The sequence below is a fragment of the Empidonax traillii genome, unplaced genomic scaffold (genome assembly GCF_003031625.1).
Source record: "Empidonax traillii isolate 1590-97213 ecotype Southwest subspecies unplaced genomic scaffold, ASM303162v1 scaffold750:size552251, whole genome shotgun sequence".
NCBI classification, from domain to species: Eukaryota; Metazoa; Chordata; class Aves; order Passeriformes; family Tyrannidae; genus Empidonax; species Empidonax traillii.
The window spans coordinates 70,828-88,598 of NW_020955943.1; the positions used below are offsets into that span (position 1 = coordinate 70,828).

Here is a 17,771-nt window from a genome sequence, read left to right on the forward strand (position 1 = left end):
CGGCCACACAAGCCATCTTTGTGACCCATGGATTTCATAAGGGAGGTGAGCTAGTGTAGGCACTTCTGCAAGGCTATCAACAGGGTTTTTCAGGGATTAATATCTATTATGTGTATAAACAACTTGTATTAAAAGGACAAGGAGCAAAAATACCACCCATACAATGTCGGGGAGCTCGACTGAGTTAGGAGATAGTCTGTGTTGTGTACTGACTCTTGTGCAGTGATTTCAGATGGTATAGGCACAGCAAAGGGGTTGCAAGAATGGCACCGTGTGCCATCCACCCCCAGCTGCTTTCTGGTACATGTTCCCTGGGCAGAATGGTGCCAGCCGGCAGAGTTTTAAAGCATCCCACCAGGATGGTGAATCCAGTCAGAAAACTGATTAGGGAATCAGGAAGCTCTAACAAGGTTCTGACGTCCACATCATGTTGCATTCACGAAGACGGCTGAGCAGAACAATGAAGTCATGTCTGCGAGTCTACACATACAACAGGTGCATTGTCACATACAAATAACTTCAGGGACTGGGCTTAAGACTTAAACTCTTAGAACAAACCTCACAAAAAATCAATGGAAGTTTTTTTTCTTTTGACACTATCAGATTTTGGTCTCTTAACACTCTTCCCATATGAACTGTGTTGGTGAGATAAATATGCTCAGGATTGATTATGTCCCAGACTTTCAATACCAGTGGTGTAAATGGCATATTTGCCTTTACCACAATGCTGCTGCCTTAGAGGCCTAACTCCATCGATAAACAAGAGGAAAACAAAAAGCTGAATTCTCCCGATAAAACATGTTCTCAAAAGAAACACTCCTCTATACTACCTACTTAAAAATCAGAGATGCTGCATGCAGAAGAAAAAGCCTCTCTAGTTTTTTGGACTATCTTTGTATATTGCATTAATATCATCAGCACCTCTAAAAATAAAATTACAGTAAAGAATCTATGCCAGTCTTTTCCACTGCATATGTTTAATATTGGAGAGAAATTTTTTGTTTAAAAATATCATTAAATTTTGACCAGCAGTAACATTGATGCATCCCCTAAACCACAAATGCCTGAATCACAGACTGAAACAGTTCTTAATCATAAATCCCACCATTAAAAAAACCCCCAACCAACCAAAACTTAACACACACACATAGATTGTAAGCCATGTATTTGCCAGTACCTGATGCAAGGAGCTAGGAATTTCAGATGAAGGATTAGACGGGCAGTCACTGTAATTTTCCAAGTGATTCTACAGGAAGCTCTTGTGACAGACAATAAATTAGACCAGTGACTTCCTTACAGCTGTTGCCACTCAATGCATACCCAACTGTGAAGCAGTAGATTTTGAAATAAAAGCACTAGCAAGTAGCCAGTGTATAGCAACGCAGGAACAGAGCATGTGTTAACCCTAAAGACACAGTTTAAAGTGACTGAGGCCTCAGCTAACATTTCTCTAGAGAAGTGTTCATTCTACCTGTGAGCAAACTTCAGTCCAATGAAGGCATTAAGACTATATAGCCTGCTGGTAGACTCCAGTATAGGAAAACTGAACCCTTAGTGTGGCAACTGATCGGTACCCATTGTGCCCACAGAACCTGCTGATCTGAGTAAATGCAAAACTGCTGTTTTATGAAAGGGAAATGGAAATAGTTTAGGCTTATGAATTGGGATTAGGCTGTAAAGCAGCTAGGTGTGGGGGAAACTTGACTTTTACCCCCCATGGGATAAAGAGGAATCACAAAACAAGCATTGAGCTAGAAATAAATCATTTATTTTAAAACAATACAGGTTAATAAATAGATTAGTTATCAGAAAACTTAATAAATAGCCTTTAATAATTTACACAAGGCAAATACAACATGCCTATAACTATTTTTTAAAAAGCAAAGAGAGTAAGCTTGACTTGTAAGCCGTTAACAAATCTATATATACATTATTCGTAAGCTAATAAAATAAACCATTTTTATGTAATCTGTAGTAACTATATTGCAAGAGCATTGAAGCAACCAAACCTGACAGTATATGTTTGTTGCCATCCACCTTTTCCCCATATCCCATTAGAACTATTTTTTACATTCCAGGAAAAAAAAAAAAGGGGGGGGGGGGGAAAGAAGAGAAAGTTCCACAGTTGAAAAAGGATTTAACTTAAAAATACCACTTTTGCGTAATATTTTCCACTCTGTAGAGCAACTGTCTCAAAAGGGGGGAGGACACAGGAGGATCCAACACAAGAACAAATAATTAAAAACCCCAAACTTATTTTCAGTTTTCAAAAAAAGATTTCTTAATCCGTAACATTTCAACACTGCTGTCTGAAACACTTGGGCACTAGTAATAGTAACTGTTGACCACATTGGTGCCTAACACAGTACAGACTAAAATTCTGCATTCTTTAAGCCCATACGTAGCACCAAAAATTATTACAAAGATAACAGGTAATAGATAAACATTTGATAATGCTTGATTTAACAGTAAAACTTCAGCAGTTACACCATCTCAAGACAATGAAGTAAGATCTGTAGAATCCTTGACGTTTTGTATTTGTGAAACAAGAATGTGAGAGGGGCATAACATGCAAACAATTGCCCATTTAAAGCACCCCCTATTTATAACCCTAAACTTCTTTAAACACAAACCCTCTATTTTTTAAATAAAGAGGAAAGGTAAACCTCACTTTCTAGTGTTCTGAAAAATTAATCCAGTGTTTCCATTTTTCAGTGCTAGTTACTTCAGAAAAATACATATGTTCCAATATAAATCAGTATTATTAATAAGAAGCTTCACTTGTCAAACTGTGATATGACAGGTTCCTATGTTAGCTGCAGCTCACTAATAAATAGGCTCTATTTACACATACAGAGTCCTGGAAAGTCAGTACAGCAGATAACTTGTTTAGACATTTTTCTTTTTTACAGAAGTACTTAAGATGTAACAAATTTTTTTTTTTTTTGGTTGTATCAAAAAGGTTTCTATTCTCCTATTGGACATTTGAGGGACTTTTGTGTTTGACACCTAATAAAGATCGTGACTGACATATGCAAATCCTCCATACACTGAAGGGATAATGATCAAAGAGCTATCCTCAAGTGAGTACCAAGTAAATATGTTTGACAAGTATAACAGAAGTCAGACATACAGAGTGAAGCGCCTTTCATATGGATTTGAATTGAATTCAAATGCGTTCCACCACTGCAACGAGTACACTTTTTTGTATGCGTAGCCTCTCCCACTTCTACTTTGGAATCAGAACTGAAGTCATCTGCCTCCCAGCTATCAACAAACATAACACAAAGAGAACGGGAAAAGGGCAGACCCACAAGGGACACCAAAGCTCAGGAGACAACTATGCACATTTGCTCCCTGAGATGATGAAACTCAGATATCTGTCTTATTCAAAGTGCTTACTTATTAAAGGGGTGAAATAAAAAAGAAAAACAAATAGAGCGAACAGCTAAAATTCAACTTCAACATTGCCTTCTTTTAAATCAGAAAAGCAATGAGACTAAAAAAGGTAGGACACCTAGAAAGAGGAGGGTGTGGGATGGAGTGGGGGAAGAACCTTATCAACAGTGACAACAGGAAATGCTAATACATTTCTAAAGTTAGAACTGAATCAGATCCAGGTACAGCAGAACTCAAAAGAACACTGCTACACACTGAACAAAATAGCAAAAATAAAGGTTTCCATTACTTAGCATTCAAGATGTAAAAGGCTGCAGATACAAGTGATGTGCAAGGCCACAAGAATTTCTTTCACCTTATGTGCTGGCTTTTGACATCTCTATTTTAAACATCAAGGGTAACTAGACATTTCTAGAAAGATCACAGATGAGGAGCAGCTGGAGAGAACTATGCAGACATTTATCAGTTGTAAGGATAGTCAGAGGACCACAGAACCTGGCTGCTACTTTGTTCTTCCTCTGCATAGTGAGCACTTATCAAGTAAACTTTGTGTGGAGCAGAAAGTAGCAAGGTTTAGACAGGGCAGTCAAGTTTATTTTAAATCTAGTATTAACTAATAATTTGCATATGCACCCAACATAATAGGACAGGCACTTTATAAATAATTAATTTTAAAACAAACCGAGACAAACAAATATGGCCAAAGGAGGAATAAGATGAGATCACAATCATTTTCATTCTGACCTAAAGATTTTCACTAAAGTCTTCAGAGATTAAAGACTAATATGAAACCAACATGCAACTCAGGAACTCTGAATTTGAATTTTGAAAAGACAATTTGACTGCTTCAGAAAACAGCTAACATTATTTTAAAAAGTAGATTAATACAGGTCTCAATCTATGCAGAATTCCAGTTTCAATCAGAAGGTAACTAACATGACAAAATATAACTGTTTGCTGAGAATCAAGAAACCATCTTCCAATCAATAATGGAGAGAAGTTAGTTTTAACCAGCTTCTGTAGCTCAAATCCCCTCATCTTTCAAACTTTCTAAAACCTATGCACAAGATTTGAAAATCCATGTAGATGGTCCTTTCTCTGCTAGTGCTACTCTGTTTCAATAAGATACCCAGTTACTGTGCTGGCCTATAACAAAGTACACTTTTGCCAACTCAAGTCACTCCCTTGCAATTTGGAGTTATAAAACAAGCTTGCAAATAATGTAGTAGGACTCTTGCGCCCTCAGAACAATCCCTCCAGAATACTAAATTTTTAGGATTCACTTTCGTGATTATTGCTGCCATTAGTAGGGCTTATAGCATTCATTTTAAATTAAAATGAGTTTTAAGGAAACATTAATTCAGGTTAACAAGAAAGATCACGAGAGCAGACAGTATTACACCCTGCTAATTGAAGTCCATGTTCTTGTCAGGCAGCCACAAATCTACATTCACGATTTCTGGATAAAGTGTCATGAACTTTCTCAAATACTGTCTTGTAACCACTTTGGGGGTTTTTGTTTTTCTCAAGAGACGTCTTGATCTAGAGGTGCTGAGTTCCATGGTACTCTTCCAGGTTTGTACTTACATGGAAACAAACATTCACTGCTTTGCAAGCATTCAAGTTTTTGACTCATGATGCTTCAGCTACCAAATATAAGTAGAATATGAACATTAACTGTTTCTTTCTTTGACATATCAGTATCCTCTAAATGGTTTAAACTGAACTGTTCAGAGTCATTCCCATCATAGCTTAAGATATCTGTACTACTTGTCAAAATATTATGGCTGAACTATTCACACAGGTCTATAAATTAGTGGAGCTGAATGCGTGTCCCTGTCAGTTATCTAAAACTCAGCTCTTTGAATGCCTAAGCTTTTTTGGTCTTTAACCTCATTTTGCCATGTTACAAGAGAAATCAGACCATCTTCTTTGTGCTATGAGAAATCTCATGCTCTCCTCTCTCAATTTTTTTGGTGGTCTCTATTTATTAGCTGCTTCACAAAATGGTCTCCTGCATTTAGTCACTGAACTAAAATAAAGGTATGCTGGGCTGTTTTCAACATGCCTCCTGTAGATTACCTCTTCTCATTAGGGCTATGAGTTTTTCAGAAGCTGTCAAGGCATTTGGGGGTTTCAGTTCAGGTTTGTCAATTCTTCCAAAAATATATGGGTCCTTCTAGATACTTTATGTGTTTAGAATCTGAATACAGTCCAATATTGTAGACAGTGAAACTGAATTATTAAACCAGTATAGGCCATCTGAAACAAATACATTCACAATTATGCAGTATTTTTGGATTGCAAAGGCACTGAAACAGTTCTGAGCTGCTTACAAATAAGCCACCATGTAGGCAATGAGTCTGTGCATCATTTCCATATCCTTCACAGGCTTTCTGTCTGCTCCCAATTAAAAACTGTCAGATTAATGCAGTATGTCTTAATGCAAGTGTTACAAAGTAAAATGCATACCTGGACACTACCATCAGCTGATAAGTAATTAGTGAAACAAATTTAAGGGTCCACTGCTCTGTATAAAGAATTAAATTTAAAACTCCCCAGTCTTCACCGCATGGCAGACAAAGTTGCCAAGACAGTCATTAAAAACGACAAATCTGCAGTTCATGGTTCAACCAACATTTATCTCAGAATTCACAGCCTTCATGGTGAACACGTTGCTATACTGAAATTAACAAATTGTCCCACTTTTATTTCCCCTTATTTTAAAGGTACACATCACTCATGATGGAAGGTGTCAGATTGAGTGAGTTAGAAACTGATGTTCTCTGCCACAGAAACGGTACCTCAGAAGTCACAATACAAGCTTTGACATGCAGGTCTGTCAGAGTATCCACAGACCTTTTCGGAGGGATTATCTTTTACAGTAAAGAAATACATCAGTCTCTATGCTGACTCAATCAGTGGTTGCAATTAAGGTCATTTATTGTGTCGACTGGGGTACATGGACAACTGTTCCTTTGAAACTGGATGGAGGCCTCCAATTCATTTCATATAGGCCACCAAAGCATAAGAGGGTAGTTACCTGCCTGAATCCTATTTGAATCAGTGACCTAGAAATTAAAGACTCTGCATCCTTCCCTGAGCCATCCAGTTTCCTCTCAAAAAATATTTTAATCTGTTTTCATGTTAGGTTTATTTAAATCTCCAATATTGAAGTTGAATTCCTTGAAGACTTGTATAAGAACGATTCCAATAGATACTGTGGTGAATCCACAAGCCATTCCCAAAAAATCTACCACTCCTACATTACTCCATTCCCTGAAAAGGATGGCTGAAGCCAGCAAGACTAGGGTGGTAAACACAACGTAGTAGATGGCACCAAACACAGAGGAGTCAAAACATTCCAGTGCCTTATTGATGTATCTGAACTGAATGATAATGCTACATCCTAATACTGCCAGAAGTACCAGACAGAGGTACAGAGCCCTTTGACTAGATGGGTTATTGTGAAAGATATCTTGAGCGGCCAGCCCAATGCCTTTTGTACTGGGAACAGTGAAACTGCCCAACAGAGAGCAAATACTGATGTAAACCATGATATTAGTAGGTCCATGAGCTGGAGCTATCCAGAAGATAAGCAGGAGAAGCATAAGCAGCACTATGCAGAGATAACCCACGAAAACTGGAAAACAAAAAGGAAACAACAGTAAGGTGAGAACTCCTGGTCTTCTAAAAATTTTAGCAGGCAAATCATGTCATACCAGTGAACTTCAGTACACATCACACTGAAGATTTGCTATTGAATACAGATCCAAATCACTGAGCTTCTAGAGATGTTGTGGGCATCTGCAACTGATGATGTTGTCATGTTCTTTGAGTAAAACAAATTATCATGTAGTCAGTGACACACTGTTGCACATTTGAACTGGATTTTGGATGGCTATTTTTATTTTATTCTCTCTTTCATAAGACTATACTTCTTAAAGTCTCCTCCTATGACAGACAGCAGGGACAACACCTCCTTCATAACCAGTTCAATAAGGCATGGTGTGTGGATCCAGCAAAGAGCTTAAACACAAAGTTACATCCCATTAAGGTGAGCAAGTGGAGTAGGGACAGTTGGAAGAAACGTGAGGCTGTATCACTTCTAGCATCAGTACACAGATTAGATCAGTGAAAAACATCTCATGCTTTACAGTTTTAAAGAAATACATTGCCAATTCATTTTGTTCAGATTTAAATTTAAATGTAAATTTACACCAGGGTATTTGTTTTCTTTGCTTGCAGATTTTTTGAATAGCTGATGTTATTAAGTTTGACTTTCACTTAAGGCAAATAAAAAAAAAACAATAGTTGTCAGTTTAGTTCTTAAGCAAGACAAATAAAACTGGGCCTGGAACATATTAGCACCAGTATGTGTCTTCCAGCAGCTAGTGAGAAAGAAAAAGGCATTTCAGCACATGTCTCAACAGCCTATTTCTCTACAACAGCCTATTTTTTGCTTTATTGTGCCATTGTTCTGAGCTTGCTGTGCAGGACAATGTTTTCAAAAGTATCCACGTTTTCCTTTCTGCACACAGATCTCAATAAATATAACAAGTTCTAAGTAGAGTAAGGCACAGTTTTCCTATACAAACCCTGTACTGGTTTCTCTTCAATGTTTTCTTCAAAAGTCAATTTTCCTACCTAATAGAAGTGTTAAGCCTCTTTCTCCTGCATGCTCTTGCTCAACATCACAAAACTGCTATGAGTTAATAAAAAACCACAGTACCTGGATTTGTAAGCTTCTCTTCAAGCTCAGCCTGAGTCGTTACACTCTCGGATTTTGGGGAATGGATGATGAGAACAACAGACCCAGCGCAGCTCAGCAAACATCCCAGCTTGCCAAGAATGTTCAGTTTCTCTTTCAGTAAGTAAGAAGCTAAGATGGACCTTTCACAAAGAGGAAGAAAAATAAAAGTTTGACTACATCCTGCTAATAATGTTCTAACAGTGTTGTGCCACATGAACTTCCTTCTTAAAGGAATATTATCAAATGTCAGTGGATCTTCAACCAATGTTGGTGAATCCTCGGAATGTATTTCTGACTTATCTTGGGAAAGATTCATCCATCTGCAGTTTTATTCAGTCCTTGACATCTCACCTCAGGAAAAAAACCAACACAACAAAACAAACCCCAAACTCCAACAAAACCGCTAACCACAACACCTTAAAAAACAGCACCACATCACCCCAGCAAAAAAAGCCCCAAAACCCAAACCCCCTAAAGCAGACATCTGGCCCCCGAGGCAGTTACCTACCCATTCCTGAATTGTTGAGCTGTGACAAAGCCCCATTTTATAGGTGCTAAGCAGTCAGGAGATAAAAGTGACCTTTAGTTACAAAGATCACAGGGCTCAGCTCAGACACGCAGCTGACCAAAGTACACAAAATTATGTGGCCTAGCATAAAATAAGAGGTGGTAAGTAGAGCACCATCAGTGTGCTTCATACTGTATAAAACTAAAGTCAGCCATGAAGCTGATGCAAAGCCATCTACACTCTGAAGCAGATGACCAGTGCAGTCAACAGAAAAATCTTGAGGCAATGTACAGCTTTGTTTTTAAAGAGCTGTGCTTTTTCACTGCATTAGTTCCACGGCTGTAGTTTACCTATTCACAAAACATTTAGTTGCATATTAAAGTCCTTAAACCCACTGCCTTTTCTGTGCCCCCCACAAACACAACATTTAAGAAGCTGGGGGCATGCCTATGCAAAGAACTCCCTTGCTTCAGGAAAGGGACCAAATCCAACAAAATGAAAATCAGCATCCATAAATACATGTGCACTGTGCATAGCAGGGCACAGAAAGACTGTGAGACAAAAGGAAAGGACTACTTAGTAAGGGAACTGTAAATAAGAGCATAGGTAGAAGAGTCCAGAATAACCACAGTGAAGGGAGAAAAAAAAATGTGTATCTGTTCTGAATCATAGTAATAGCTAAAGCAAAAGGTACTCAGGAAAACCCTTCTTCACCACTGTCTCCCCCTAGCCCCAGCTTTTCCAGGGAAAACAGGAATAGGTGACATTATAACACATTATTAACAACATAAGCCCAACATCATCTCAGTGGTCCTTCAGTGAGCACTGAGTCCATCTGACATTTTATTAAGTAGTAAGAATATCCAGATAAGAACAAGAAAAGCAAACTCTTACCCAAATGGAACGCCAAGAGCTCCCAAGGGCGTCACTAGCACAGTTGGGACTGCAGTGTAGGCCAAGAAATTCCCTATTTGACCCAGAGCCACTGAGAAAAAAAAAACAGAAATAAGCCTTTAAACCCCTTTGTAAGAAGAAGTAATCAAAACTTACCCAATATTGTTCGGGAAAGACTGACCTAACTAGAAATGAGATGTTACAGATTTGCTTAGTTCTGCTAATTTTGCACTTAAACAAAATGGCTGGTTTTTTTTTTTTTATATTTCTTTATTATTTCTTAATATAGCATTTATATTTGCCACACAAGAGTATCCAAGTGGGCACAGTAAATAATCGCTTCTGTAACTTCTCTTAGTTGAACATAAGCCTTTAAATTAGAAGCACTCATGGGTTACACTCAAATATCTCAGTATTACACTTAAATATTTATATGAGGAGGGCTAAAAGTACATATGACCCATGTTTTCATCTTTAGAATGTGCATGCACATAAAAAAATGCACTTGACTATAGTTCCTAACAGTAATGCTACTTTTTTGGGAGAAAAAAAGGACAGTACCGAGGAATCTTCTAATGAAATCCTAAGCACATGCATAAGGACTCCTCAATACACTACATCAAATAACACTATATAACATCAAGAGTCATTCCTGACCACTGTAAAAAGATCAGGTCCCTGAAAAGTCATAGAAACAGCCTCAAACCTTCTTTTTCTTTCCTCCAATTCAAATAAGTTCCAAGATACACCACACTATTGCACATCACAGCTGTGGTAACAGTTCATGAGTTCAAGCTTTCAGTTAAAAAATAAAAGCTGGGTGGTTTTGCAAGTGCTGGCAAGTTTATAATAGATCAACGTACTTGCATAGTTACAGGGTCTGTGGTAAATGGCAAGAAGCTTGAGATTGAGCACAAATTACATACAGCTCAAATTTCCAGCTGCCCTTAAAAGCCATTATCAGCATTTAAAAACATTTCAAGAATCCAAGATGTCTTTATGCTCAAGCTGGCATTGCCCTCAACTATCAAATATCATTACCATCATCCTGTTTTTTACACCTGCAAAGCACTGTGCAAACATTAATTAATTTACCAATTTAGCTCACATTATCAGTAGAGCTGAAGAACTGTGTAACCTACAGAAAACACGAAGGAGACAAACAAACTTGCAAAACTGCAGTGTGGCAAAATTACACTAATTAAATTCACTGAGGTTTTCTCTACATGCAGGAGTGAGCCAGAGAACTTGATGAGCAGCATTTCTAAAGCAGAAGAGACAGTGGTGGTCTCCCTGCCCCCGGGAACAGAGTAACTGCTATCAGACTCAGGCTTAGTTTTCAGATATATGTGGCAACCTCTGGCATTATCTTCAAGGCATCTGAAGGCCCTGGGGCAGATCTTGGATGCAGGATGGAGCACAGCTGGCATGCTGCGCTTCGGAAGATTACAGACATTTCCAAACAACTCTGACAAAAGGTTGCTTTTTTTGGAGGCCAAGGTGTCTTAACTTTCTGTTGGAAGAACTCCTAACAGATGGCACCAACAACAATCCATAAATGAGGTCTCGGAAGCTTCAGTCAAACCAAACGTATCACAAGGCAACTGAACTTACTGGAGGATTTCCATATCACCATGGGTATATTAACAGTCCCTAACCGCTATGAACGACCAGGACTAATTAAGACCAAATAAAAAAAAGGATCTCATTAATTGTTACCATCTACCTGATGATGAGGACCTTTGCTGTCAACCTATCCAGTCCTCTTTGGACAAAAATTCCTCTCCAGATACATCAGTGCTGTAAGTCGAAACATGACTTCAATTCTTGAAAGCATACCAAGGTTTAACCTTGGTAAAGAAGTACCAGTAGCCCCAAAGTTATTGCAACACAAAACTTGATGCACACTGGTCTGTCTACATTAGCAAGGAGACCAGGAGTACAGAAAAAGGTATCTGCTCTAGGCATGTCAGGGGCTTTATTTCAGGCTAACTTCTGCCTGCTCCCATGAGCTGGAAATCTACTTGCATCTTGTATGCATTAAGTGTGTTCCTAGACTGCATCTTCCAGCATAATTTCATGTTAAAGTCCAGTTCAGGAGCTCCAACTCTGCTATGAAATGTGAAATAAAGGCCAATCCATGGTGAAAAACAGGAGATTCGCTTCACAAGTTTATTCCCCATCTGCAATAAAATAATAACACAGACAGATCCACTATAAAAAACAGCTGCCTCTATGCTGCCATCAAAACCTGCACTGAAACTAATTAATTAGCCAGTTAATTACTTTAATGCTCATTGAAATACCTGTACACATGCTGCAATCACTCTTTTGACTACAGTGAAAGAAAAGTCTCTCAGCAGAACCTGCAGCCCTTCCTTTCAAGTCCTCAGTAATCCAGTGGATCCCAGGGCCCCAAAAGAGTTAGGCAGTGTTATGCTGAGTCAGCATGCCAACACAGAAATGCTTGTTCACCATCTGAACAAATACCATGAAAAGAAGTTCACAGAGTCTACACAGGTTTTGTACGTCATTCAAACTCCAAATTCCCTGCTTGATAAAATTATATCAGATGCTATAATTTCATCAAGATAACTGGGGATATTGCTAATTCCCCAAATAGCACCATTCTCTGCATCCCATAGGTGCCTACCTGGCCCTTGCTATTGCTGTTTGTGACTTTTTTGCCTTACTGAGTCTATCATATTGATAACAATTCTTCTTGGTTCCTCTGTAAAGCTACTGAGGCTTTGTTTTGAAATACCTGCATCTTGCAACTGGAAAAAAAGCCAACTGATACCACTCCCTTCAGCTGTTTTGCCTTCATTCAATTCAGTCAGCTCTTTTAAGCATGAAATTGTTTTCTCTGATTCACCAGGATAAGTCCTGTAATAAAACCTCTCTTATTTTAACTCCTTCTGCTCAGAGATTACAGACGGGAGCCTCATGAGTGATAAACAACAGAGACTGATGCATAGATTTATTTCTACTTAGGCAGCAGTGATCCTGGCAGAGGAGGAAGCTGACAAAGAACTGCTTAAAACTCAGGTTAAATTAGGTGAAGACTTTCTTCTGAAGCTCTGCTGGCTTTTACACTTGTGAACTTTGTCCTTCAAAGGGATCTATCAGTTTTTGTTCCTTTTGCATAGCTTTAAGACAACAAAAACAAAAACCAGAGACTTAACTTGCTGCCACAAAACCAGAGGCACAACTGGACTCATATACTTCTCAGAAACAGCATCAGAACATTTCCAAATAATTCACAAAAGGCTGGATTAGAGTCTAAAAGTGGGTATAATTTTAAGCTTGTGGGTAGAACTAGAGCTGACCTGCAAGAGGAGAAAGCTAGTTGCTCCCCATGCTCCACATTCACATCAGAGAATTAACTTGGTGCAAGTAGGGTTTACAAAGAAATTAAGGGTAAAATTACACTGATATCAGTACCACACAAGGCTTCATGTTAATCTTGCAGATTAAAAGCAAAACTGAAACTATATCTGTTGAACTAGAACTCAAAAAGGATCTTTTTTTTTTTTAATTGAGGCTGGTTAAGTGCTTTCTGATCTAAAAAATAACATGTGCTCAATGAGCCCTTTTGTGCAGAGTGACAATTTTTAATTCATCTTTGACTTTTATTAAAAACTGAGCAGGCCAGCACAATCCAGAGACACAAACCATGCAGGAACCCAGAGTCAGAGCAGTGTGTGGCTGCCAAGGGCTGCAAGTACCCAGTGGTTTGGAAGTGTGGAAAGATGTCTGACTCATGTTAGTCCCAGCTCTTTGCTTTCTCAAACACCAGCAGGCACGGTAGCCAGAGTGGTGGATTACTAATGGTGGGATATTTCTGGGGATGGGAATTTCATGACAAGTGAGTATGAGACTCAATATGAAAACCCAGATTTCCTGATGTCTCGTATCACCATTGAAGCCCAACTCCTCTTTAAAAAAAATTCAAACCTTCTAAGATACTTACTTGCGATAGTGCCAGACCACCATACTATATCTGTTAAGTATGAAGTACCTGAAAGAGGAAGTATAGGAAAATATAGTTATTAAGGACCTTCATCTTAACCTGATTCTTCAAGGCAACTGAGTGTGAAGAGGAAAAAAAGAGAGAAAGTTCTCGGATTTGGCTTATGTGTCCAAGTGAGACTTTCTTAAGACAGTGTATTAGTCAGAAGTTCTGATTTCCACTTTGAAGTACCTATCTGATGCTAATGTAGTATTGTGTAGAAGAGCATCCAAAATGTCACCAAATGCTTCTGAGGGTGACATTTAAACATACAGATTAAAACCTATGGGAAACCTATGGAAACAGAATATGATTTGGATCAATTAGTTTTCTAATATAACTTCAGTGAAATTGTTTCAGAAAAATTGTACCAGAGAAATTATTTTGGCACAGGTTGGCAGGACCGTAGTATGGACCAATCCTCCTGCATTTAAGCACTGAGAAGTGCTATGACTGAAGCCTCTGAATTCCTGATACCCTGCCCTGTTTCAGAGAGAGAAGTAAAACCTCTGGATTGACCCATAGTGCCTCCCAAGTTTGAGGATGATTATTTTCACTGTCAGTTTATAAGCTCTTGCCTTGGGATGTGCCCATGTGGAGCCCCTATACCACGTTTTATAAGTTCTGCTTCTGTAGAACATCAAGGCTTTCTAAACTGAAGCATGGCCTTCTCCAAGTACAATCTTCACCTCACATTATGCTTCTGTTTTGCTCCTCTTTCTAGCAATACAGCTCTGCATTTATTTGGGAAGATGCTCTCTCAAAAGCCACTGGAGCAGTAGACAATATTGTACCTACCCTGAAATCCCAAATGAAAGAAAAACACAGCCATCTATAACTCTGGAAATATATAAAGCACTTGGAAATCAAACTATATAATTGAAAGGAGATGAAAAATGACTAGTGAAAATGGCCAGCTTTTGAGTGGGTGTAATAAGTTTTTAGGCTTTTGTTACTGCACATAAAATAAAAACACTGTTGGAGGCAGAAATTATAGAAAATATTGACTCAAGTAAGGTAACTTTGAAAAATATTTGTCACTTGCTGCTGTTTCTAACCAGGCAAGTATTACTAATTGAATTGATACTATATTATTGATTGAATAGAGAGGGCAGAAAAGACTTGAGGTGCCTCCTTGTTAATTATACAACACCTGCTGAAGCCAATGGAAAAAAGACATCATCTGACACAGACGATCTCGGACTCACAGCTACAACTGCTAGGTTGGAGGCAGAACCCCGCTGCTTCGTAACATTAAATAGAGAGAAACCTGGGGTATTTTCCTGGATGCCTCCACACTGAGCACAGCAATAGAAAGTACTACGAACTGCTCAGCAAGATACACAAATAAACATCACTACTATCTTCAAAACAGGATGTTTTACAGCTGCTAGCACTGAGAAAGTAGGCACACGCCCATCACACACTCAACTCAGTGCTCCACTGAAAGCTCTTCAGGAGTAATTAGACTCAACTATACTGCAAAATGGAAACTTCCCACAGCTGCCTTGAGATGGAAAGTTGTTCCTTTCTCTTGTGTTTTCTCACTGTTTCCTTAAAAAAAAAAAAATTGTATTTATGATGCAAACGTGATCTCTCTGTGGACAACAAAAATGGATTACAGCCATCTTGGAGAGAAAGGGAAACTATACTTGCAAAACCAAGTCTGAGGCCCTTAATTTTAAGGTCACTGCAGAAAAGGGAAAACAAACTTTTTAGATCAGGCTGGCAGCTGGTAGTGACATAGTTCCAAAGTCTGCTTTGCTCCACTGCATCCACTATTAAAATGCTAAATGCAGCAGGCATGGGAAATAAACTGCTGCTCTAACATGAACCATCTCAAGTATATTTATGTACATAGATGTATACAAAGGAAATACCTTGCCTGTCCTGGTCACTGAAAAGGATTTTTCAAAAGAAAGAGTTCCCAGAACCTATGGACACATACTCATACACAGACACCATCATCTACAAAAACAAATGGCTACTGACTACAGTAACAGAATCCAAAGGGCTCATGCAACCTGTGTTTACAATTTTCCCCTTAAAAGCATGATACTAAGAACAAATACACTGAACTTTCCTATATTCAAAGCATGATGATGCAACTAGCAAGTGCTGTTCAACTGCGTGCTTTTGGGAGCTCCAATTGCAAAATAAAACACAGAAAATCTTCACACTCTGAATATATAGTTTTGCTTTGGCCAAACTGTCTAGACAGCACAGTCAGTTTCTGAATACGTTCACCTCAGAAAACAATAATGAGACATAGGATTTCAATGAAAAAAAAAAGCATATCATGTTACTGATGCATATTTCTTCTCAACAAGAGGAAACCACCGTGTGACTGATGAACGATGTAACTTGGAAGGGCTAGAATAAATAAGTGACAAGATGTGTGGGTGGTGTTCATGGCAAGAAACTAGCAAAGCCAAAGAAACTGGTTGGAAAGTCCCAAAAGTACATGAAAAAGAGGAACCTATGTATGCACGAGCGTACATACAACACCCAAGTCCCCAGTGTTGTGTTACAAGGAGACATAAGACCGGCGAGCTGACCATACATCAGGAAACTGTTGCTGGTGCCCACCTTCACCCACTCTCGGTGCTGATACATCCTGACTGATCTCCACCTGCCGTCTCTCCGGTCATTTATCACCTCCCCGGCGCCGCTATCCAGCCATGGACCTCTGATGTCAAACAGGCTTAAGCTGACAAACCGAGGCCGGCTTCCCCGGAAAGGTGTCCCCCGCTCCAGGCGACACCGCCACCCCGTCGGCAGAGGCTGTGTCAGGGCCCGGGGGTGCCCGTGTCCCGCGGCAGCCCTCCCGCATCCTGCCCCCTGCCCTCTGGTCCGGCCCCGCCGCAGCGCGGGAAGGGCTGCGCGGGGGAGAGGCGAGGGAGCGGCCCCGCGGGTGGCCGGGCTGCCCCGGGGAGGGGGGACCCGTTCCGCACGGCGCCGGGGGCGATGACCCGCTCACCCGGGGGGGATACCGGGCGTGCCGAGGGGAGCCTAGGAAGCCCCGGGAGGGGCGCTCCCGCCCTCTGCCGCCGCATCGCCGGGCCCCTACCTCTCCCGCGGGCCCGCACGATCCCCTTCTTCTGCAGGACGAAGGTGGAACCGTTCACCAAGCTGGAGACCACGGCCACGCTCAAGCCCAGCGACACGGCGGCGGGGCCGGGGCTCTGCGCTGCCCCCTCACCCGCTGCCGCACCGACCGCCATCCGCATGGCCCCGCCGAGAGCTGCAGGCGCGGCGCCTGCCCGGGCCCAGCGCTGCCGGCAGCGGCTCTGCGCGGCACCCGCCCTGCGCCGCCCTGCGCCGGGACCCGCCCAGCACCGCGCTGCGCCGCGCCGGGGGCGGCTCCGGCAGGGAGCGGCGGATCCTGGCGCCCGTCCCGCGCGGGGACGGCACCGGGTGGCGTCATGGCCGCGGCAGTGCCGCCCCGACGGCAGGTCTGACATCACGGCTCGGGCCGGGCCGGCCTGGGGACGTGCCGAGCAGGAGCTCGGAGGTGCGAGCGTCCACGGACAGGGGGCTGCGGGAGGACATGCCGGGGGAGGCGGGAGACGAGGGAGATGTGGGAAGGTGTGCAGAGGGATGTGGGAGGAGAGGGGGATGGCAGCAGGGCGAAAGGATGTGGGGAGACGAAGGGATGGGAGATGAGCAGAGGGATGTGGTCTGCGGGACGGACGAGTCCCGCCGGGCCACGGTTTCTGGTATGGGAGCAGCGCTGCCTTCCAGTGCTCTCGCTTTCCTTCGGGGTTTTTAAAATTCATGTCGGGTCCCCGCTCCAGCCAAAGCACGGGATGTTGCGGCGGCACAGCGAGAGCGAGCCGAGGGCCAGGCGGGAGCTCAAGGCCCGGAGCTGCGGCTCGGCCCGCTCTGCCACCGTCCAGGTCAGTGTGCTGGGCAGAGCTGGGGAATCAGCGAGCGACTGTGTGGCTACGGACTGAGAAGGCTCGGCCACCGGCAGGAGTCATAGGCATTGCCTGAAAGCTGTAGGATCCATGCTCACTCCAATTTTGTCCAGCAGTAAATCCCAGAATCTACATTTATTTCCAGGAAAAAGTTCACTCTCTGGCACAGGCAAGCTGAGATGCTCAAAATCAAGAACCTCCCCTCGCCTCTCAACTATCGTTCAGTTATCTTCCATGTTCTGGGAGGGCAGAACATAAGCCATCCTACTGTAATGGAAAAGGGCC

At 41.4% G+C, this 17,771-nt stretch overlaps 1 protein-coding gene across 2 annotated transcripts; it reads right to left on the reverse strand.

Annotated features, from left to right (window-relative positions):
- Positions 1-5,928: 5,928 nt before the first annotated feature.
- NIPA1 (NIPA magnesium transporter 1) lies at positions 5,929-16,854 on the reverse strand. 2 transcript variants are annotated; one of them, XM_027900802.1, is made up of 5 exons: positions 16,637-16,854; positions 13,528-13,575; positions 9,555-9,645; positions 8,132-8,292; positions 5,929-7,042 (listed from the first exon to the last, which is right to left on the reverse strand). In XM_027900802.1, exons 1-5 carry the CDS (start codon positions 16,794-16,796, stop codon positions 6,531-6,533), a joined length of 972 nt encoding a protein of 323 aa, XP_027756603.1. In that variant the 5' UTR covers positions 16,797-16,854; the 3' UTR covers positions 5,929-6,530. The 2 variants fall into 2 exon arrangements, with proteins under 2 accessions (XP_027756603.1, XP_027756604.1); XM_027900803.1 differs by lacking the exon at positions 5,929-7,042 and adding an exon at positions 7,060-7,428.
- Positions 16,855-17,771: the final 917 nt, after the last annotated feature.